Genomic DNA, 24,066 nt, shown 5'->3' with positions numbered 1-24,066 from the left:
AAGGTGACCCCGGCAAAATATCTGGCATCATTATCAATAAGAGCTACAAGTCTGTAGTTTTTTGCGCTGTTCTTATCCCCTTGTTTACAGATGGGTGAAATAATCGACCCTCTCCACGAGGTCAGAATTACCCCCTCCTCTATAATTTGCTGGAAAACTGGCACCAAGCTTTCTGCCCAATAAATGGGATCTAATTTAAACAAGGTGGGGGTATGCCGCCCCCTCCCCACCTTCCGGGGTCGTCTTCCTGTGGACATCTGCCTCTTAATGTGTCCTGTCGAGACTGCAAACATAAATGTTACAGAGCCGCAGTGAGGGCCATAAGTTGGCATTTCTTCGTTGGCACTAATGATCGCTTTCGGTTCACGGCTGAAGTGTTCCCTCAAGTACTTCTGCCAGGCCTCCTCGGGGAGGTGTGAGCAGAGTCCACAGTGGGAGGGGCTTTGAAGAGCAGTCATCACTGGCCAATAATGCGCACTGGTATTACTTTCTGCATCGTAGAGCACTTGGCCCAGAGCGATTCTTCTTCCTCTTTAAGGACCAGTTTGACCTTCTCAAGCCCCCTGTATGTTGTCTCAGATCCCCTTGCAGGTTGAGGTCCAATGCATGGAAATTGAGCTCTCTCAATATTTTATTTATTGATTTCTTGAAAATCCTCATTTGTTCCCCCCACACGGCAGTCACCCTCTGCTGTTGAGACCCTTCCTGCGTGGTAAGCCTTGGTCTCACCGTGGTTGCATGCCCTTCTATTGCCTTTGTAAAATGTTTCCATCCATCTACTGGATCCAAACGTGTTCTTTGTTGTTCTTGCAGGAAGGTCTTCTATGCTGAGAGATTTTCCAAGGACCGAGCTTTGCATTTGATTCTTTCATTGTACACAGTGGGGAGGGACAGAGCCGGGAGCTCCTACTGAATAGGGATTAAAGCACTGAGTGTAAATTCTTCTGGGAGGGGGTAGCTATTATACTTCTCTCCTAGGTGGAACGCAGAGATTTTGCGAAACAGAGGGAGGGCTACAAAGGTGGTAACTAATAAATACACCACATGAAACAGCATTCATATGAAATACATTTCCTTATGCAAAAGTATGTTTTTGTGTTATATAATGCAATGAAAATTAGTGAGATGCGGAAAAAAAGTGGAAATACATTTTTGTAAAAAATATTTGTTTTGGAAAATAACTAAAAGTAAAATATTTTCAAGAAAACGATTTTGTAACATGCTACCCACAAATGCATGAGGTTTCAAATCCTGGGTTTTTATGTTTTTTTTAAATCGAAATGCTGATGCCATATTAAGCACTGTAGCCCTTCTAATTATCACTCTATCTAAGTTTCATTTCCCAGGTCGGTATAGTTCAATAGTCCCAGTGACTCTCTAGGCACTTTGCACGCAACGCTTCTTTAAATAGCCTAGTGTCACGTCAGGTGGCAGCGCTCTCACAAAACACAATTAGTGACTTTCTTAGGAAAGTGCAGCTCTCCCTCGGGCACGCAGTCCCACTTTGACTAATTAGTCTAAAAATAGGCATGAAAAAAGCAGCGTTTGTTAAATACCTATAATCACTCCTTTCATCCGCCTTGATCCCAGGCCAATCCTTTTTCAGGTACTGACTGGCCAATTTCTGAATCGCCTGAAAAATAAACACATGGCAAGTCAAACATTTAAATGCCTGAAAGCAAGAGCTGGCTTCTTTACAGACATAAAGCATAAACGAAAGCAAACCACAGCACTGGAAAAAAAGATTCCAAGGGCGCCTCTGGAGAAATGGGCTATGTCACTAATTTTATTTAAACATTTTTGTAAAACACAAGCCTCTACCCCTCATTTCTTCTGCCTGACTCGAATTAACATATGGCAATATTAGAGAATAATACTGAAAAATGGATTATACAGGGAATTGAGTCTACATTTCATATGTATGTATATATAATCGCACACACACACATATATATATCATACAAACATATATGCATGCATAAATACATAAACACAATACACACACATATATATATATATATATATATATATAGAGAGAGAGAGAGAGAGAGAGAAAGTGAGAGAGAGAGAGAAAGTGAGAGAGAGAGAGAAAGTGAGAGAGAGAGAGCGCGCGCAAGCGAGTCATGATATTGAGCACTGGCAAAGCCAATAGGCCTGAAATTAATGTCTAACTCAAATAAAGGTATGCGCACATTCTGTTTGCATGTGTTGGATGCACAAGACCATTCAGAACATTAGAGAGCTAGACCTACTGGCATTCTCTACATAGTCCACACAGTAGATAACTAAACATTAGAAACGCTGATGACCAAGTACACCTTTCAGATGTGTAAAAAAAAAAAAAAAAATCCCTCCGGCGGTCCAATGAAAGAACTGATTAAATGGCAGAATTATGCATCAATCAGCCAACAGCATAGAGTTGAAAATATAGTCCCCCTGGGAAACCATAAAGTCCACTGTAATTATATTTTAAACAATTGGTACCATTGGGCAGATGGAGACCCAAGATGTCAAGCCAGACCTAAAAAGCTATTGAAACCCAGCCTTGTACAAACATTCCTGAAGACAGCCATGGTTGGAAGAAGACTAACAAACAAACTGGAAGCGCACCTCATTTTAGGATTTGTAGCGCTGCTTTAAGTCCTGCTTCACAAAGATAACACCAGGCCCACACAGATCAGGTACCACTTGGACAACCACAATGCAATCTTCTGTCTCATAATCAACATATACTCCACAAGCGGCAGGATGCCATGCTCCAAACAGGCAAATCAGAGCCATCATAGCAGCCAATGGCCAGGCTTCTCTCACAGAGCAGGTAGCAAACCTCCCTCACAAATGGGAAAGAAATAAAGGCGGTCGCAGTGTAAGTAAGCCAGGATTAGGAAAGGCAATAGCAGGCCAAACACCCCGTTATAGGTATATCTAATTTATGTACGGTCTGCATTTTTTGTCATTGTAAATTGTCTTCTGCATGTCTGGCTTGCCCCAGGTGGAGCCAGCCCAGGAGAGGCAAAAGAAGGTGCCAATGACACGAATTGCCGTAGTCACTAATACAACTGCACGGGCGAACCGATGATCTTGGTGGCCATTCTGGTGGTGAGATTCCCCTTGTAGTGTTATGTGGACCAAAGAGAGAAGGACTGCATACTCGTATACACAGGGCAGATATCACAAGGCCCTACTGCTTCAACACAAGTGGTGAGGGCAGAAAACAAGAGGGAGTACACAAGCGGTTGCTTTTAGTAAAGATAATACAGTGGATGGGCACACAAGCGACTACAACATCCAAGTTGGTTTTGTGTGGGAGGAGCATCGACAGATCCGTCATGGCCTGCCCCCGGCTCTCATTGAAACACAACAGAGGATCAATGCGCTTGTTTACTGGATCAGCACTCCAAGGCAGTATTTTGGAGAAGTGTGACAAGTTGTCGGTTTTTTGGAGGGTGGGGTACATTCTTCATGTATTAGCAAGCCAATATCATACCTCTTTTTGTGTCAATGTATCACTTTTTCAAATTAAAAACAATATTTATATAACCTGAAAGAAAAAATACAAAACGTACCTCTCTGCCACTCAGATTCAGGTTGTGACACAATTGGTATCAGTAACATTTTCGCTGCTTTTACAGTGAGTTTATACAGCTCTTCATTCAAACCCTGGCATAGTAGGAAATACAGAGTTGTATATGTCTGTACTGAATAAAATGAGCACACAACAGTACATTTGATGCATATTCTCTTCCTATACCTGAATAGGAGGCAGCAGTGGAAATGTGGAAGTGCTCTACACTGCTGTGATGCCCACGATCCTCTCACTACCTGCATCACAGGCATTGGAGGACTTTGCTCCTCAGAGTACCTGCATAACTTCAGATGACTCCTAGCATGCAGTGAGGCGAAGGTCAGACCTTCACCAGGAGGTCCATGGTCCTCTTCAGTGCTGCTGCTGTGCGCTGCAGGGCTAATGCCCGCTCTGATAGGAGAGTGTGGAGGAGCGGGAATCTACACCCATACGGCGCACCATGGAGGGAGGAAGGGATGGGTGGAGAAACAAACGTACCGCCTCAGACTTGGTCAACGGTGTGCCGCTCCTCTTCCTTGAGCATACGGTAAGAATGAAGGCAGCGGGGTGGAGGGGGGGCGAGTCATAATTAAAGGTAAGAAGGAAGACAAGATGCTTGGTACATGTCGGTCATTGACTGGAGAGAGCTAAGAGGGATGACCGAGAGCAGCAGTGGGGTCTTAGTCTTGAGGTCCACCAGGGCGGGGAACAGGCACCGCAGTTAAACCCAACCTTGTTCATGCCGAGTGAGCGCTACGGAGTCATAGAGGAGCACATGAAGGCTGCCACAGGGCATTTGATTTTACGAGAGATACCTTTTTAAAATACACTGTCGAAGGTCTTTTAAAACGGTGACGACATTTTTCCTTGGGAGACTTTCCAAAATATTTTATTACATCAGCATGTGTGGTGGGGTTTGAAGTCTGATCCAAAAAGAGTCCTTTTATAGGCGCTCTAGGAGCTGGTTGTTCTTCACTCAGTGGCACTCCCTGTCCTGCCGCACAGCCGTCCACGAGCACAACAGGGGCCACTGTGAAGCTCAAACTGGGAAACCCACTGATTGTGTAACCTTTGGAGAGGGATGCTGCCAGGAAGCGTGGCTGGGCGTTACCACACTGGGCACCACATATTCATCCGTCAATGGTGACCAAAGAGGTTAGTATTCAAATAAGTCAAATGACTGCAAGGAAAGCAAGATCTACTGCCCCCACTGAGAGGAACCTACCTTTACTTCTGATAACAAAGCAATTAGACTTAGATACTGGTGGGTACACTACGCCTAAATGAGATCCAGAAGTAATAAGGTTATAAGTAATAGCAAAAGCTTGCACAAGAACACTGCACCACCACTTTCTAACATTTTTACCTATAGCATGCCAAATGACCAGAATAAACAAGAACTGGTAAAGCAAACAGCTCCGGGTTTAATGTATTAACATAAGAAGCTGTAGCACATAAGCATGAGACCCATGGGAGGGAGTCAGCAGGAAAAGACAGAGGAAACTACATTTGCAAAGATGTCCCTTACACAGTTCAATGCTATCGCTCAAGTGGGAAGGGAAGGAGAAGCAAACAACCAATGTCATCAGATGAGAGATGAATACTTTACTGAGCTAAGACGGCATTGACAAATTCTCAAGCCAGCAGCTGAAAGAAGCTGGCCAAGGAAAGCCAATGGCTGAAACGACAGACCCAGAACACACAGGCCTATTTGACATCTCTGCTGTCAAAGGCCTGATATAAAAAGAATTAAGAAAAAGGAAAAATAGCATTGATCTCTTGATGTGAGCAAGAGAAATTCAACCAATTTTTGATAACATCCAAACGGTATACCTGATTTGTGGTTATGTACACTGAAAAATCAGATTCAAGCAACAATCACAACAGTCATCCACAAAACAGCCTAATCTTGTTAGATTCCTGATCCTTCTAAACCCACTGCTTCAATTTCAAGTACTTGAAAGAAAACAAAGCCACAACATCAACACCACGGATCCTTCCAAACGAACCACACTAAAAGTAGATGCAGGCCACTAACACTTCTGTACCAAACACACCACAGAGAACTTCTGTGGGGTGGCTCAGTTCCTAATTCCAAGTGGTAGACTCTCACACAAAGTACTCGGCTACATTTATTTTAAGCTGACCAATAGCAGAAGATCTAAGGGTGAGATTTTCGTGGAATGACCTTGCTTTTCTGATGCTTAGTGTATGGTATTTGGTCAGTGATAATGTAATTACAGCCTACTAAGGACTATCTTTGTACAGGCCAATGTTCAATACAAAGTACTTCACATACTACAGGTTTTTAATGTATGTGAGAGCACCACGGGGGATTCCCCTTCAAATATACCAACTTCCTGTCATTTGGTGAAGGTAAACACTTATCTAACTGCGTGACCTTGATGGACCTATTATAAACTTGTATGTATTCTTTCCAGCCCTGAGGAAAGCTTTGGATTACTATAGAGTGAGGAAATATATGTTGGCTGACTAGAACATGTTTCATGAGAGAACCTAAGAATAAAAGAAGATTTGCTTTTATGGACTACGAAGACAATTTGGTGTGACATTTGGATATGTTTGCGACTGTAATATAATCTAAGATACCTTGTTGATATATCAACCGTCTGATGCCACCCTCTCTCACAACATGACAGGATTATCACAGATCTAAACTGACTGACTTGGAAGAAACATGGAGACACAATTGAAGGCTATATGCCACCAGCAGTAAAGCAAACCATCTTACACCCCTTCCGCTTTAAATTAGGAAACCGTGTAGGAATGAGAGTGCACTGGATAGGACACTATATTAAAGAAACACGTCACAGCTGCCGCAAACTAATACTAAAATGCTAGCCATCTCCTACACGACTACCAGTCTGGCTTCAGACCATGCTGCAGCACATACCGCTATCTTACACATTGTAGACGATGACCTCCTGAACAAAGATGAAGCTGACCCCATCTCCTGATATTGATGTTCTTCTTAGTTCCCTTAAACACAGACGAGCATCTCACCCGCATATGCACACTGGAGTGTCGAATGTCATTCACCGGACATGTACTTCACTGTCTCTTTTCCTAGATTTCCACCAAACACCAGTTTGTTCACATGAGCATCTCTAGATCCCAAATATTCCCTATTAACTGTGGATACACATACATTCCTGTCATCTTGTAAACATGGGACTGCTTGGTGCTTTACTTGCAGATAACAGCATTAAGATTCACCTACACGCTGATGATGCACAACTCTACTTCAAAGCTCCCTCAGCTTCAGACATTCAACACCTCAAACACCGCCTGTACATCATACAGACCTGGATGTCCAGCGCCTACCTGAAGCTACAGAGATTACAAGACTAAAAGTTACAAAAGCTTATTTTTCAAAAGAATGTTAAAAAATTATTTTAATTAGACATTGGGTCAGTGTATTTGACACAGCAAGGATCTGACATTTAGCAAGGTGATAGGGTATTGATTACCACACGATGAATCAAAAATGATAAAAATGTCAACTGTAAATTTATCTGATGGAAACGGTTCATGTATTGATTAGGCAGCGCTCATGAAGCGTGCCCTTCAGCAACACATACGCACGCACTCGGACGCCATGCTTTATCCAATGCCACATGAGTAACTTAACAGGAAAGGACTGCCTGGCGACAATATGTGATGAAAGGATATAACATGTTTGTTATTCTAATTTACATAAGCTACAAAGACAACTATGAATACACCAGTTCTCATTAACAAAGTAAGGATATGATGTGTGGCCTAGAAACACATTATTAAGGGGGATAACAGCAATACTTTACAACAACAAAAAATACAAAACATAAAAAAAAATACAATAATAGAACTTAGCTGTATTGCTATTCTATGGAAATACTCAGAAGAATTGAGACGCACTCAAGAGGCTTGCCAGTCAGCATCCTCTGCACCCACTAGTGAACTTTACTATAGGGAGCAGGGGTAGGAACATAATAGGTTCCGGAAGGATGGACACGTTTCCTGCTTTGCCGTTGTCTTCATAATAAAATTGGATGTTCTACAGCAGTGGTTTCCAATCTGTGGTCTAGGGACCCCTGGGAGGTCCGCAAAGCCTCCTCATGGGGTTTGCGGCTGCTTAGAAAATTAAACAATATTAACAGATTAATAAAGTGTATATTAATAAAGTGGCTAAATGCAGAGCTGAAAATTTTAAAATATACTCTAAATGTCAAGGAATTTGAAACTGGAGGCTAAAAATGTAATTAGTATCCTCAGATTTATTCCTGGGAGCAGTGAAAGTGCATCGAACAGAATATAGTATGGACGATATGTGACTTCAATTGAATTTAGAAAAGCTCCAACCTACCTATTAAAATTAATATTTTAATTTTTAGTATGTGTTGATGAATTCTTGTTTCTGTATTTTTTTGCCTTTTAAATAATCGACAATGTTTAGGCCGGGGTCTCCGGCTTCCAGTAATGATTCAGTGGAAGGGGAGGGGGAGGGGTCCCTGGATTCCAGTATTGATTCAGTGGGATCCCAGTGTTCCAATAAAGTGGGCGGCCACAGGTTTGAAGGCATAGCAGTAAGAGCAGTGGGAAAGGGTTGATGTCAGGCATGAGATATAAAGGGGATTATTAAACCTGAGAGTAGCAAAGCTGAAGCGTGTGCGGCTAACAGATAACATCCAGCCCCAGCCACAAACCTACGTGCAATCCCACCAACACATGGCCTCAATGGTTTTTATACATAATATGAGCCCCACATTTTTTACATCTACATATTTTTCATAGATTACTGCATTTCGCCTTCATTAATGTGTTGCTGATTTATGCAGTTCCACATGATGTACTAAAATATTGAGAAAATTAATTTTAGAAAGATGACTTCTACAAAGAAGTACCAAATGCTACCAGACCAGAAAGAAAACAGCAGTGAAAGTGCAGTAAAATGCCACCAGTGGCGAGATGAGATGGTGTAGTCCACATTAACTACCAAATGAATTAACCTCCTGCTAACGCAATCATTCAGTCTAAACCCGAATATGCTCCATAAAATTCCTTGGACACCGGCAAGGCCATTTGTTAATTATCGCGTATGCTGCAGTTATAGTCCCCATTGGTCAGAGTCTGAGGGAAGACACCCACATTACGCTTGGAGGATAACAGTTTCTCTTGGCTACAGCTCCGTAAATCAGGAGTGCTCCTATCATTTACTCCTGTGAAACTAAATGTACCTTATCTGCCCAGGAAACAAGATGCCAAGTGCCATCTCCGGTTTCTCCCTTGTTGCTTATCATAAGTCTAGCATCCTATATTGCTCTAGAGTTCTCAAATGTCGGTCTCAAAGGGCTGGATCCATCCCAGATTTTTAGCACGTCCACATTTAGATAAATGTAGTTATCTTAAAAATCTGGCATGGATCCGGCCCTCCAGGACGGACACTAGAGAAGCCTTTTCTAGAAGGACATGCAGAGCATTAGTGCTGAAGAAAAAAAACTAAAGAATACAGCCTATTAATTCCATAGTCCAATGGTTCTTAAACTGTGGTCCACGGACCAATGTGGGTCCCTGAAGCCTTCTCAGGGGGTCCGGGACTGCTTAGAAAATTAAATAAAATTAACAAATTAAAAAAGTGTACATAAATATAGAAGCAAAATGTACCATTAACATTTTCAAAATGTTCTGTAAATGTGAAGGAACTTGAAATTGGAGACCAAAAATGTAATTAAAAACCTCAGATTCATTTGTGGGAGCAAAGCAAATTCATCGAACATAATATAGTATGGACGATGAGTGGTTTCAATTGAATTTAGAAAAGCACCATCTACTTTTTGTGGTTCAAATCATCCAGAATGCTTAGGCTGGTCCCCCAACTTCCAGTAATGGCTCAGTATGAGTTCCCCAATTCCAATAATGATTCAGTGGTGGTCCTCGTGTTATGTGGGGGTCCGCAGTTTTCAAAAGGTTACGAGCCACTGTGTTAAGACTCTCTAGGGACAAAGAGTGTTGGGTGTTAGCTGCATTGCTTGGTGCTTGTTTAGGGACTTTGACTTTCTGTTAATTGACAGAATTCTACCTAGAATAAGAGGGAGAACGGCAAAAAAATTGAAAAGGATTAGGAACAAATGTGAATACTATCTAAGAAAAAATTTGGCAACTGCACTTAATTTTCGACCAATTAGCAACCGTTTCTCTGCCATTCATGAGGCTCGACTAAAAAAACATTAAATGGGAGACCAATGAAATGTTAAACGCTGGCACGTGGGAAAATGCTTATCTCAACAATGATCAAACACAATAATGTATTGCTGGGGTTGCACTGACAAATTTGTTAGCACAGTGGCGGTAAAACTTTTGTTGTCTAAACCACATATTTACTCTTATAAGTTGGTGTCTAAATTAAAGACGAACCTGATGCATTCCTCTTTATACAGGTGGCCTGAGTATAAACCATCGACAGATGCTGAAGTCATCTGCTGAGGCCACAAATAAAGTATTAATCTAAAGGCAATCCACATTGCATAATAAACAATAAATACAAAGCCACGACAAACAGTAGAACAGTGTTGCTGAAATATGAAATGGAGTAAAATGCTGAAACAAAGATGAAGCCTGTGGACCCCCATCAGTAAGGTCAAAGAGATCCCCCCCTCTATATATAGAGGGATATAACATGACATTGTGGGGGAGTTATTTGTATTTCCTTTGTTTTTTGAGGGCACAAGGGTAGAATGGCTTGTAGAAACTCTGCTGCTTGACCCACTAGGAGCACCTAGTATGTGTGTCACCTGAAGAAAGAATACCATACCTGTGGAGACCTGGCATCATCTTTGTAGGCCATGGAACCAGAACCTTATAAGAAACCATAGGTGTTTTCTCTTTTTTTCCCCTCTCTCTCTCTCTTTTGGTTGGACATCAATGAGGTCTCCTTTATGACACACGTTCCGTGATGTATTAGAATCAACAGTGTAATTACCATACTGTGGCACATAATGCAATGTTTAACGCTTCAGACTTCTCATCCAGTGGCACTGTCAGAGTGAAAAAGCATTGGCAAAGCCAGTAGGTCTCACCTATGCAGGATCTATTAACTTTGTCAATGTTTTTTTAACCATGTTGAACAACAGAATAACTCAAGTACCTCAATCCCAGCATGAGCAGCAGAAGGACACTAATCAAAACAAGCACTGGCAAAGCCAATAGGTCTTGCCTAACCAAAAGGCTATGCAATGTCTTTTGGTTATGCTGTACAGCAGCGTGGCTGTACAGAGTGACAAAGTCAATATAAAAAAAGCTGCTATGACACAACCAGCACTAGCCACATCATAGTAATTTGTTTTTCTTATTGCCTGTTGGAGGGGGAATTTGCAACATGGACAATGGAGGCAGGAGAAATTTGCAACATGGACAACGGAGTGGTTGGCAGGGGAATTTGCGACAGACAACAGAAAGAAGTTGTGGGCAGGGAAAATGGACAAGGGGGTGCAGGGTAAAAGCAACATGGGCAAAAGCAACACAGACAACTGCGGTGGTGGAAAAGGGGTAAAAGCAACACCAACCGGAGGGGGTGGGGAGGGGGTAAAAGCAACACAGACAACGGAGTGGGAGCTGGGATAAGCAACATGAACAGTGGGGGACAACAGGGGTAATCAACAATGGATAAATTATGGGGGTGGCGGGGAATAAGTGGAAAAAAAAAAAAAAAACATAATCCCAGAGAGAGAAGCAATGGAAGGACACTAATCACAGACGATCAATCTGTACTTGGAAAGAAGAGGAAGTGAAGTCAACAAGCACTGTCCAATTAGGAGGCAGAAAATAAGAATAGCAATGAAGCCAACGCATGGTAAGTAATGGGCGGCCTCACCAAGCCCCTTACTGTATACAGTATTTCTCTAAAGCGTGGAGGACCAAGCAGAGTACCTATAGTCTCATCTCAGAAGAGTTAGTATCTTTTCAAAGTGACCTCGAAACCTTTCACTTTCCAATGCACTGCTTATGGTTTACATATACTACTTCTGTCTGACAAAATATTAAGACATTTTTAAGGCTGTTGCTCACTTTTCAAGAACATTTTGCCCTGTATCTATATTTTGGCATGAGCCAGTTGAGGATGAAAATCTGCATGTCTTCAAGTTGAGCATCTCTATAAATTCTGGTTTAGTGCTTATTTTTTTTAAGAGTACTAAAAAGTTCATTTTCTCTCCGAACTGAAAAGTTTAGACAAGTAGTTCCCAGTCTTTGGTTCAGGGTCCGTGAAACGTTCCCAGGGGGTCCGGAGGCCTGGGCCAGCAGGAACACATGTCAGAAACGTGTGTGATTTTATATTTATTACTTCATTTATGTAGCAGTTTTAAAAGCCCTGCGAAGTTCCTTGTACATCCAGCAGCTTTCAGGCAAAAATAAAAGCGTCAAGATAATTCTGCTGACTAATGTACCTGCTGGAGGGAGATGGGAGTTTTTTCTAGTGGCAATTTTGACTCATCTAAGGGAGCGCAGGTGGTTAATATGCCAGCAGCAACGAACGTATATCATGCAAAGAACAGTATTTTATGTGCACAGCACAGTGGGTTACTGCTTTTGTCAAAGAGATTATTTTGTTACCGTGCAGTTCATAAGTTGCAATCGTAATTTAGCACAGCGAGCTATGAACGGCCATCAAAGAGCTGCATGCAAACTGCATGGTACAAACTAGAAAGTTATGTTTTTTTCCCCCAGTCTTTCATTATCCTTAAGCTGCTAAAAAAGGCTTTCTTGCGTAGAAATACAATCTTATTATTAAAGTCAATGCTACCCACTGTGTTATGTTTTGAATCCTGAGTTTGTCCTTCTCCAGAGCAAGTACTCTTAGAAAATGCCTACCAGTGTGGATGACATGTGAATCCTACACCTTGTAGACCCCTGTAAAGTGCTCCAACACCCTACACTGGATTGAGAGGCGCTATAAAACAAATTAATTGCATGTTACAAAGAGACTATGGATAAACGAGAGGCCCTTATGGTTTTACTTCTGTTCCCCAACACATATTTATGTGAAAAAGCTTTTTCAGATCGTATGTACCTAGACAAATGAAAACAGAGATCGCTTGGGAGATATAGAATCTGACCAGAGGATTCAGCTTTCCTAAATAGAACCAAACTTTGAAAAGATAGACACCGAGATGCAGCGCCAACCTTCCCACTAAAATATTTAGATTTTTGCATATTTTCTCAATATAAAATAATTATATCTTTAGTAATTCAAGTATTTGTTTTGTGTGTACTGGTTTGTGTATTTTTTGCAAATTACTGTTTAAATGTCTGATTTTTAAATCATAGAAATTGCTTGGTGGTCTCCGGCTTCCAGCAGTGATTCAGTGGGGGTCCTCAGAAGTCAAAAGGTTGGGAACCACTGCTCTAGATGGTGGCAAGTGATTCTTTTTTGTGTTCAGGTGGATTCATAGTTTTGAGAGTGGCCCTCATTCCCCTGGACTAGAAGGCTCTGTGGCACACTGGCCGTGCCATGCTTTAGGCGTGTCTCTTGTGCCCTGGAGCAATGAGTAAGTGCAGGGACTTTACCTTACTCTGAGCTATGTACCTACCAAAAGTGTCTCTGGTGCAATGGAGCAGTGAGTAATAGCAAGAACACTCTGCCTGTCTCCGTGCTACACATGCACTAAGCTTTAAGGGTGTCTCTGGAGTAGTGAACGACTTTATGAACTCTGCCTAACTCAGTTACACTTTGACCTTAGCAGTCAGTGTCTGTAGTGTACTGGTGCAGTATGTGACTGTAGAAGTTCTGCCTTCTGATGGTACACACTGGTGTGGTGGTAAACAGAGAGGTGGGCAAGCCAACATGCATGAAGAAGCCCTGAAAATATTTTCAAAGTAAATCATACAACATTATGTAAAATAGGACAAAGGGCCTGATGTATCATGCATTTTTGTGAGCCGTTTGCGATCACAAAAATGCATTTTAGTATGTATGAATTCCAATTTGCGACTACATACAGATTTGGTATTACAAAGAGACGTGTCAAGGGTGTCCCTTCCTAATACCGAATCGCAGCGGTATGTAGGAATGCTCTGTGGCCCAAATGCGGTCGCAAAATGTTCGCATTTTATAACCTATTTCAAGTAGGTGGTAACCCATTCGCAAACGGGAAGGGGTCCCACAGACCACTGCCTACTCTTTAAAAAAAATGAAAAGAAAACTTTTCATTTTTCTTTTTCAAACGCATCCAGTTTTCCTTTAAGGAAAACGGGCTGCATTTAGGAAAAAAAAAAAAAAGATGGCTTTATTTAAAAGCAATCACAGATATGGTGGTCTGCTGACCCCAGCAGGCCACCATCCCTGTGATTATTGCCATTCACAATGGGTCGCAAATTGCGACCTACCTCATGAATATTAATGAGGTAGGTCGATTTGCGAGTCATTGGGAATCGCTAAATGAAACTCCTGGAGTGATTTGCAGATAATCCGAATTAGGTCATCGCTATTTGAAAAAATGATACATCTGGCCCAAAGTCTCTTCAAAGTGAAAAAAAAAAAACAACAGGTGGAATCTTTGACATATGGCCCATCATAGCACCGCACTATAAAATACGTATTAAAAGTCATAGTTTTTAGGGTCAAGTACAAGCGCTCTGGCGTGCTGTAATGTCTCAGTGGGTTTTTAGCCACGCCCACTCTGGCTATTCATTCTTCGTTGTGCTGGTCTTAAATGCTTCATTTATTGGTCCCTCCTTTGTGTGCTGAGTTCCCTCCCAGACGATTTCACTAAGTGATAATTTTTGTTGGCCTTCACACTAGGTCACGCTTCCTCCGGTTATAGCGTGTGATGGCCCCTCCTCCGGTTTCGGTTTGCTTTTCATCCCAGCCACGATCTTTTCTAGACATTCACGCAGGGAGACAATACCTCCCACGCTCACGGCAGCCGTGGTGCTTTAAATTGACTAGCTTCTGTCCACTGTTTTACTTTTCATTTTCAATATATGTGGCAAAAAAAGTCCAGTTAGGAATTTACAACGCTAATATCTCGACGGGAGACCCGTTGCATTGCAAAAGCTTTTTTTTTTCTTCTTCTTTTTTTTTTTTTTTTTTTTTTTACAATTGGTAGTCTGAACTCACATATTTGAAACTGCTTTCATTAACGATAATGAAGCAAAAAAGTGTTTTGGTGAAATAAAACTTTTGCCTAAGATTACACAATTTAAGCGGGGAAGCCGTGATTTATCCAGGCTTTCTGGTTTCACTTTGTACAAATCAGCCAGGAAATGTATATCTGTCTTTTCTTACATTATGGCTTGGTTTGAACTTTCAGTGCATTTTTCTTTTGGTTCTAAACATAGCGCAAACTCGATCCGAAGGCCGAGCACTTTGCAGGAGCACCAGTTACATTACACAAAGTCACATGCATTGTTTATAGACATGGGGAGATTAAGTAATTTGCCCAGAATCGCAAGATGTTGAGCCAACGCGGAGGCTTAAACCTGCATCACCAGGGCCACAGTCTAGAGCTCGGACCCTAACACCACATCCTGGATAAAGAGAGGGAGGGAGACAGGCATGAGCCACATGAAAGCTGGGCTCGTTATGGGCTTGAGGTCCCAACAGGACCTCGAGCTGAGCCTGGCTCAAGCTTTCAAGTGGCTCGTCCACCTCTAGGTAAACAGTGACCCATGGGCACGGGCATAGTGACTGCAGGAGCCGTCCAGCTCAGGGTACACTGGTTCAGCGCTTAGCAGGGTCTCATGCACGCAGAAACGTGACTGCATGAGCGATGCCTGCTGAAGGGACACTGGTCCGGTACTTAGCAGTGTTCCATGCACACTGGATCAGTGACTGAAGGAGCTTTGTCTTCAAAGGTACACTGGCCGTGCAGCGCTTAGCAGTAGCCCATGCGCACTGCAGCAAGGACTGTGGTACCTCTAGTTGGCTCAGGATTACACATGCGCAGAGGTTTAGAGGCGTCTCTGGTACGCTGGAACAGTGCATGGCTACAGGAGCTCTGGCTGGCTCAGGGTTAAACCTTTTATGAGCTTTCCGTTTCTCCTGCACTGGACCAAAACATATTACTAGCAGTTAGTGCCCTTTTTCTAAGTAACCTGATTGGTTAGCATAGCCTGAACTCTTTACGTCTTGTCAAATAAAGTTGTGTGCCATTGTACGTGAGAAACACTGGGAGAGGGAAAAAAGACTAGACGAAGCAGAATACACAACCAGTACTACTAAAATAGGAAAACTAAAGTAGTACCAACAGGGTGAGGCACAACACCACCTCTAAATATGAACATCCAGTAGATATAGGACTGCGGCCACCTAGTGACAGCACGCACCCTAGTCCAGCATTTTATTTCAATAAGGGCTCTTACAAGAGTGTGCGCCCTTAACTCGACTACCAAGTGCAAGAGTCTCCGACCCCAGAGTGAGGGGCACTGCTTCATGACATGCAAGCACAAACAAGGCAAAAAAGGAGACAGGGTGGGAGGAAGAAACAGTAGCTTAATCACATCAGGAGCACTGGACGGGCACGGATTAACTTGAATCAATCTGTGCTTGGTCCCTTCTCCAGAGAAAGAATCAGAAGGAAGGTTTGGCCAGCACTGGCCATCTGGCTGAAAGAAAAGGAACACAGAAGACAACAAATGGTAAGCAATGGGTGGGCAGCAAGACCTTTTTTGTAACAACATTGTCTCGCAAGTGAGAGTGCATGCTATGGCAGGCTTCCCCCTAAAAAGGGAATCAGTACTTGGTCCATGCTCCACAGATGGGAGAAACAAATTAACGGAAAGTGAAACCAGCACATGTTGACCAATCGGGAGCTAGCAAGTAACAGTGACTATGAAGCCAACATATGGTAAGCAATAGGCGGGCTCTAGGCCAGCCCTTTAAGTTTACGTTAACAAAATGTCTCACAAGTAATAGCACATGCGCTATCTCAGTTGGGACCTAAAAAAGAAATTATGCAGTCCCTCTATTCAATCTGGTCACTGAGACACAAAAAGATTCCCAAGAACTACATATGCAAGAACATCAAATAAAAGTTAAAAAAAATAGAACAACAGGATAAATCGCAAGACAGAAACAATTGTACAGTCATCAACAAATAAACAGAAGTGGCAGAAAAAGTCTCAAATGGCGGGTCTTCTTGATTTGGTTGGCTCACGGGAAAACAAAGAAAAAAATAATATCAAATAAAAAGAAAACATGTAAGAAATGCTCGGCAACACAATATTGCAAACATTTTAAGTCTGGGTCACAGAAAAAATGTGTTTGTGTGTCTAGGCCCAAAAAGGTCGAGTTTCCTTCTGACCAAACTAAATACAGAAAATCGTATACCCAGGGTGCAGCGCTGTTCTCCCTACCAATACTAAGAAAAGGATCGCACGAGCTAAGAATCGACCACCAGGGCACTTGTGAAAAAAAAATCTGCGCTCTAATAATCTTCCGTTTTTATTAACCAAAAAATGTATTTGCTGAAAAGTTCGTCACAGTTTGCTACGTCCTAACTCCCCTGCACTTCCAACGCGAAATAGTCAATAAGAAATGCTGCATTAAACTGTTTTTAAAAATCTACGGCAATCCTAAGCCATTTTTACAATGTTTAATAAGAATAATTAAGAAAACTGTTTTAAAAAATCTATGGCAATACTAAACTACTTTTACCACGTTTAATAAGAATATTTAAGAAAACGGTTTTAAATAATCTATGGCAATCCTAAACCACTTTTACCATGTTTAATAATAATATTTAAGAACTTGTAAAATGTTAAGTCTTCTATTTGTGGCGCATGTACGAATTCTATTTGCATACAGTGCACATCTGCAGGGAACACAGGTTTCGAGATCTGGAATGTATAGGAAAAAAACATCAAAACTAAGAAATAAACCGGTTTCACTATAGGCCACAAAATCGGGCCTTGCCGTCGAGAGCACGCGTGCGCTGATCAGCATCACGGCCTTCCAGCCGGCACCAACGACGGGGTAAGTCACCCAACATGCCTGCCGGAAACCTCTGCTGAATGAGGCCCTTGTTATAGACTTCGCCGCAATGCAAACATTTTTGTTAAAGGTCTGAATGGCTTCGTGTTTTGGCGCGGGATGAGAGGGTCTTTCCGGCCTGAGCCCTGTATCAAAATTCATCCATCAAAAGCTTCCAGTCTGTAGCGTCGAGCTGACTGTATTCTGTGTCCAGCAATAAAAAAAATGCGTGCTCATAAGGGCATCCTGTGGGGCACAGGCTCAGGTGTACACAGAAGGATGCCCGCTGCACCGCCTGGATGAGGTGTGCCAAAAATGCGCCTTGATAGGACCTCGTCGCCAGTGGTTTACAGTAAACGACCACAACATTACAACAAACACGAGATTCTGTGGGTTGTTCAGACCAAAAGAACAACACAAAATACTAAGCACACTAAACTAAGCTACAACAGCATTGTCTCTTTTCAAAGAACAGAAAAAAGGTACTGATTTAAGATCAATCTTTGAAATGACTAGGTGTGCAAATGGCCCGCCCTAAAGGGATAAATGTTGTCTGAACTATTGGAAGTAGGTGAAACTAACAAACCCAGTTCCTGCTGTAAAGGGCACAACGGTTCAGTATGAAAACAGTGCTGTAACTCTCTCCTGGGCACCTGCCTGGTCCATGCTCCGACTCATTATCACTCCCGGCTTTGCCAACATTTGCCGCACCATCCTTTAAAGACCACATATCATCGATTAAGGGTTCCTCCCCACTATTGTAACCTCTACACAGTGGACGCTTTTACTTCTTGGTTAAGATTCCATCATGTCACAAGCCAGCACCAACATCCTTGGCCACGTCACACAAGTGACAAGCTGCAAACATGCACACCTTCCCCACTTAGACACGATCAGGTTTCTATAGCCAGCCATAATTTCCCCGTCACAACCTTGTTTGCAGACACTTTCAAGTTTTTCATGACAATACTTCCCCCATCTTGTTTTCTACTATGTCTTTTTTATCTCAGTAGCACCAAGAAGGCACGTGCAACTCTTCTGGTCGAGTCAAGCCCCATATCAACCACGCGGGGGCACAAACTAATCGTAACCTGATCATTCATACAACAAGTGAAGTCTCCTCTGTAGCACTGTTGAGACTTTCTATGGTACCACAGGATTGCTTTCAATGTCTCATGAAACAGAACATGACAACAGTGCCCACTGCACACGTACTTTTACAATGAGCTTTGTTCTTTCAGAAATCCGGTTGAAGATCTTAGACAGTTCAAGGATGAACCAGAGCAGAGTTTTGTAAAAAAAATGTTTTGATCACATCAAAAATAAATTGGGGCCTTTTACTGCTAGTGGTGGTCAAAGAGAACTTCTTTCACTGGATACATTTCTCAGTAATTGTTATGTTATGCACGTCTGTAGAGTGCACGATCCCCGGGAGGATATTCTTGTGCTCAGCAGGTGAGCCTCTAGCCAAACTTAGGGCCTAGTGAGACTACTCGAAAAGCCTGATCTTCAGCTCCCTGTGGGATTCAGGAAGGGAGGAGGAGGGTCTTATGTGTGGTGGCGGGCTGTTCCACACCTTAGAAGTGGGGTAGCCAAGGCTTGGCCACTGGACCTGGTTTTCCAGATGCGTGTGATGTGTGCAAGTAGGGGTTCGGACGAGAGGTGTCTGGAAGATTTGTGAAGGTATTGTCGATTCTTGAGGTTTGCTGGCCCAGTGGCATGTAGTTCTTTGAAAGTGTGGGTGAGGAGACTGAATTGTGCCTGTTAGTATATGGAGAGCCACTGGAACTCATTCAGGTGCGGTGTGAGTTGAGTGCAGTGTGGGAGGTGAAGAGTGATTCTGGCTGCAGAGTTCTGAATGGTCTGCAGCTTTCTAGTAAGTTTTGTGTTGATACCGACATAGAGGGCTTTCCGTAGGCTAACTGGCTTGTGACCAAGAAGTGTGAGACTGTTTTTCTGGGTGCTGATTGGGAGAGAGACAACACTTCCGCCACACTTTCCAGATGGGAATTTTCCACTAAGCGGGCACTGAACCACTTCATAACGCAGTCCATAAACATGATGGTATTATCATTTTTTCAAGAAAGTGCAGAAATCACTTGTGAAATATACTGCAACCTTCTGCCAAGGTCCACCCGGCTGCTCTATAGTCATTAGCAGACTGATGGGTATCAAGTTCTTATCTGACAGAGCAAACAGAGCAAGGTTTCACTAACAACCACATCATGGAGTCTATAGGAAACTGTCTAAAAAATATTCCTGAGCTTTTTTCTTGGTCATGTCCTTATGTGCCAGTAAGGAATTATGTTCGGACTACAGGCTAGCCTGTGACAACAATTAGCTGTCTCTACCCAGCAACCCATCTTTGAAATGCAAGTCACACCCATGACCTTCCAGAACTCTTGTAAACTTGTGGCAAGGGTAGGTCTTTCAGAAATACTTCCAAAATATACCTGAGATTTATTTCATAAAGCATGCCTTTATTCAATCCTTCCATCTCATGCCAAAATCCATGCACTTAGACCAGCCAACGCATGCCACAAATCAGCCACCCTCATCAACCTCTTGCAAAAAATCTTATCTCAACAAAGGCCAACACAACAAACCATCTGCTCCTGTGTTGCGACCACCCGAAAAATAGGTTGACATGAATTGATGTTTGTGAATTAGTTCAGCCGGTCTCATCAATGAGGCAGTGTTTTCTTTACTACTCCGATTCATTCAAATATCTGCACCTATGGTACTCTATGGTCAACTGTTATAAGAACTTTTCCATAAAAATCTCTTTGCATGTTCAGTAGCCTAGGAATATGCTAGAGTGTCACTTCTCAATGACTGAAGAATTAAGTTCTGCATGTCAAAGGGCGTGTGACGCAAACACAATGTAAGTTCTAATTTTTTATGCACCTGTGAAAGCATGGCACCCATGCTTTACGCACCAGCATCAACCGTTAGTACAAAATAAAGAGAAAACTCAAGTGCATGAGATGATTAAAAATCTATTTATAAAAATGAAAATCACATCTTTCATTCATCCATTCATAAGTTACCACTAAGTTTTGTGACTGCTTTGATGGTTCACAATTTAAAGCATAACTTTCAAATTGCATTTGTGCGGATCTGAGAATAAAACTGTTACAATCCCCTATGCTTGGTGCCTTCTCAACTGCATTGATGAGACTGTGTCAAAGAGCAACTCCTTCACCAGAGATCCCATTTCATAGATATCCAACTCTTGCATGACCAGACCATGTTCATTTTGGGATGTTAAAACCCTTCCTCTTAATATGCTGACTGTCCTCTTCAAGGATTTGTTCTGCTCCCGCTCACTGGATCCACATATTGGAACCTTATCTAAGACAGCAATCACCCCCACCTTAAACTTTGGAACAATGTGTGCATTAGAAATCCATATGCTATTCTATGAAAGAGAAAATCACTCTCGGGTGTGACAAGTGATATCAGATTCTTCGATTACCCAGCCAGCCCCACGTTGTTGTATTCTGCAATGATATCCACATCAAGTGCTGGAAACACATCTGCCTCCTTGAGAGCAGCAAGTAACTGATTCCAGGCAGAGGGTGACAAGTCAGCCTCCATATTGGAATTTAATGAGTGTAAGTCAATAGATAAACATGGAACATGTTCACTTTACATGCCACAATCAGAGACAACCATATGGATGATTCCACTGAGTAAACGTCTCTATTGCACATTTTTCAAGCTATTTCTTACTTGCTCCTTATTGACAGTCGAATATTTCATCCCTTAATTAACGTGTTAAAAACACAAATACATAATACAGATATCAATAAATGCAATACATGAGATATTATTCATAAACAATATGGTGTCCTGATACATTTTCCAGCCACAAGTGAAGATTTCAAGTTCACATGTTGCAGCAAAGAGCCTAAATGCTGCCACCTACAACTCAACAGGCTCAGGAAATCGTTGCTAAAGGGGGCAAAATCAGAAGCGCTACACCACAATGCTTGGGTCTGCATCAATGTGCCTTTGGAGTCAATCTGCCTCAGTTTTTTTCTTTTAAAAGTAGATTTGGACGCATCATCTACACCATATATTACAAGGTGACCTAAAAATGTTGGCTCTCGATTCCTAAATAATTCTTAAAAGTTATAAACAAAGATTTCTGTTTCTATGGCATTTCTGAATGTGAAGTGGAAATTCTGCAATACAACCCCAAACGCAGTCCTTTAAATAAACTTAGAAAATTAGTAGCATTGGATCTCTAGAAAATTACATTTCACCAGATTGTTAAACACCCTTTAATCAACCACTGCTGATAACCCACGAAGTATAAAGATAACCTGATACAGCCTCAGGCTCGTAACCAGCACCAAAGTCTATCCAGTCACCCTCTGCTCTCAAGCACAACAGATCAGCTTATTCAGGTGAAGACAGATTCACTTATCGACAGAAGCCACTTCTGATTAGAGTCTCACAAGCTTCATTGCATCAATTTATTCGTCACGAGTGCCGACTGTTAAAATCATCTTCCAATCAGTTTATCCTAGTTGAGTGTTTGTTGGTCGTAATTTTTCCCCACAATGTTTTGCAGAATTCCATGAAAAAAGTTAATAATTACCTTTTAAGAGAGAAATGTGGCTTGCCAGTATCTCTTGTGGCATTCTTCAACCTACCATGCAACTTGGGTAAAAACGTTTTGTGAGAAGCCTCCGGAAGCCACCATTGGTCAGAGGAGAAAATGTCTCAACAAGATATTTTCTGTCAAGGCCATTCTCCCATTGTCGTCTTGCAAGACTGTTTTGTGAGACCTGCAAACTAATTTAAAAAAAAAGTTATACTAAACTACACACAAAGGGGATCATTATGAATCTGGCGGATAGAAAAGCCCGTCTGCCTAAATTCCGACAGGGAGGTTGCCGCCATTGTGGCTGTCTCCCCGCCAGGTGAATTATGAGTTTCCCGCTGGGTCAGCGGGTGGAAACCTCAGTTTCCGCCTGGTGGCCTAGCGGAAAACGGCCTACAGCATTCTCCGGCTCGTAATGGAGCCTGCAGCAATGCTGTAGTGCGCAGGGTGAAACAGCACCCTCGCAATGTTCACTGTCTGTAGACAGTGAAAATTGCGAGGGTGCTTGCCATGGAGGCCCCTGCACCCATTCTCTATCAGCCTTTTCATGGCGGTGCTACCGCCATGACATCGCTGGCAGAGAACGAAGTCATAATCCCCAGGGAAGCACTGCCCTGGCTGTTTAGGACCGCCATGACGACTAACCCTGGCGGTCTGACTGTGGCACGACCGCCGCAGTCATAATATGGAGCAAATTTTACTGCTGGACGCAAGGCATTGTCAAACGTTACTCTCTGCTAAGAAGCATGAGTAGCTTCTGAGCCCCTCACATGCTACATACGTTTCCAAACCTCTTCTGTTAATCTGAATGGGGCTATTACTTAGAAGCTTGACAAGCAAAGCAGATAATCTACCACCAACAGGCCTTTAACGAGGACTTGGGAGTGCAAAAAGACTAGTAAGCCTTAGCGCAGTCCACTTCTGCTTTCCTAAAATGGCCGACATCCTGTTCCGGGATTGGTCTACATGCTACTGAGAAAATATGAGAAGCAGGGTGCACTGCACAGAACCCTAAGTCTTGGTCTGTTCTCTGTTCTGCTTCAATTTACTTCTCTGGACTGTGCCAGATCTTACTTTTTATGAAGTGTGATCTTTTGCATTTAGAAGTTATCGTTCAGCAACTTTTTTGTTTCTTATGATAAAATTTAAGTGGTACCTGGTTGGGTGATTGCTGGTTCAACACCCACTCCTTCTTCGCCAAGTGATAGCATCGGACACAAGGGACTGGCAAGCAAAAGGGACCTGTATTTTAAGTCGGAGATAGTACGTGAAAGCAGCGAGGCAGAAGACCAAAATGCCACATCAACAGCCACCTCCAGAACTTAAGCACAACATTTCAACCAACATCAGAAGTTCTACACCTGGAACCGAACCAAGCACACAGCACGTCTATTAAGCAGACTAAAGAGCCCCGTCACCTATTGAAGAGCCTACATTTCTAATCCATCTTGCTGGCCCTCCAGCCTGTTACACAAATTTTCAAACCACAACGCTGTCGCTGGCAGAGACCAAATTTTCCAAAATGTATAACTTGATTGACGAATAATTAAGGCGGCTGCGATACGTTTACCCTTAATGCACGGGCAAAGAGTCTGAATGAGGGTTGAGTCCATCGGAACTAATGGAGAAGTTCTAAGCGGGTTTGGGTTTTGTGAGGAGAAGTGACCAGTGACCCAGGGTTATGTGAACGGCCACGGCCGGCTGGCTCCCCTTACATATCTTCAGAAATAGCAGCCGCATCAATCACACGCCTGACAGTAAGTGAGCGAGCAGACATGGGAAATGAAACAGCATCTCAGGCTTCACTCCCTGAGAGCGCGAGCGCCCTTTAATCCGGTGCGCGAGCTCTCCCGGGAAGGACAGGGGCGGCCAAGGATGCGCAGGGGCGGCCAAGGATGCGCGGCCGGGGCACGGAAGCGC

The 24,066-nt window shown here is 42.7% G+C and overlaps 1 protein-coding gene across 4 annotated transcripts in view; it reads right to left on the bottom strand.

Moving 5' to 3' along the window:
* FCHSD2 (FCH and double SH3 domains 2) overlaps nucleotides 1-24,066 on the bottom strand; it is a 441,879-nt gene that overhangs the window by 239,967 nt on the left and 177,846 nt on the right. For all 4 annotated transcript variants that reach the window (XM_069203852.1, XM_069203850.1, XM_069203849.1 and 1 more), the window contains exon 4: nucleotides 1,557-1,633. In XM_069203852.1, the coding sequence (XP_069059953.1) occupies nucleotides 1,557-1,633 (77 nt within the window). The remainder of the gene's footprint in view (nucleotides 1-1,556; nucleotides 1,634-24,066) is intronic.

Source organism: Pleurodeles waltl, chromosome 8 (genome assembly GCF_031143425.1).
Source record: "Pleurodeles waltl isolate 20211129_DDA chromosome 8, aPleWal1.hap1.20221129, whole genome shotgun sequence".
In the NCBI taxonomy this organism is placed as follows: domain Eukaryota; kingdom Metazoa; phylum Chordata; class Amphibia; order Caudata; family Salamandridae; genus Pleurodeles; species Pleurodeles waltl.
This window is presented reverse-complemented; position numbering and strand designations above follow the sequence as displayed.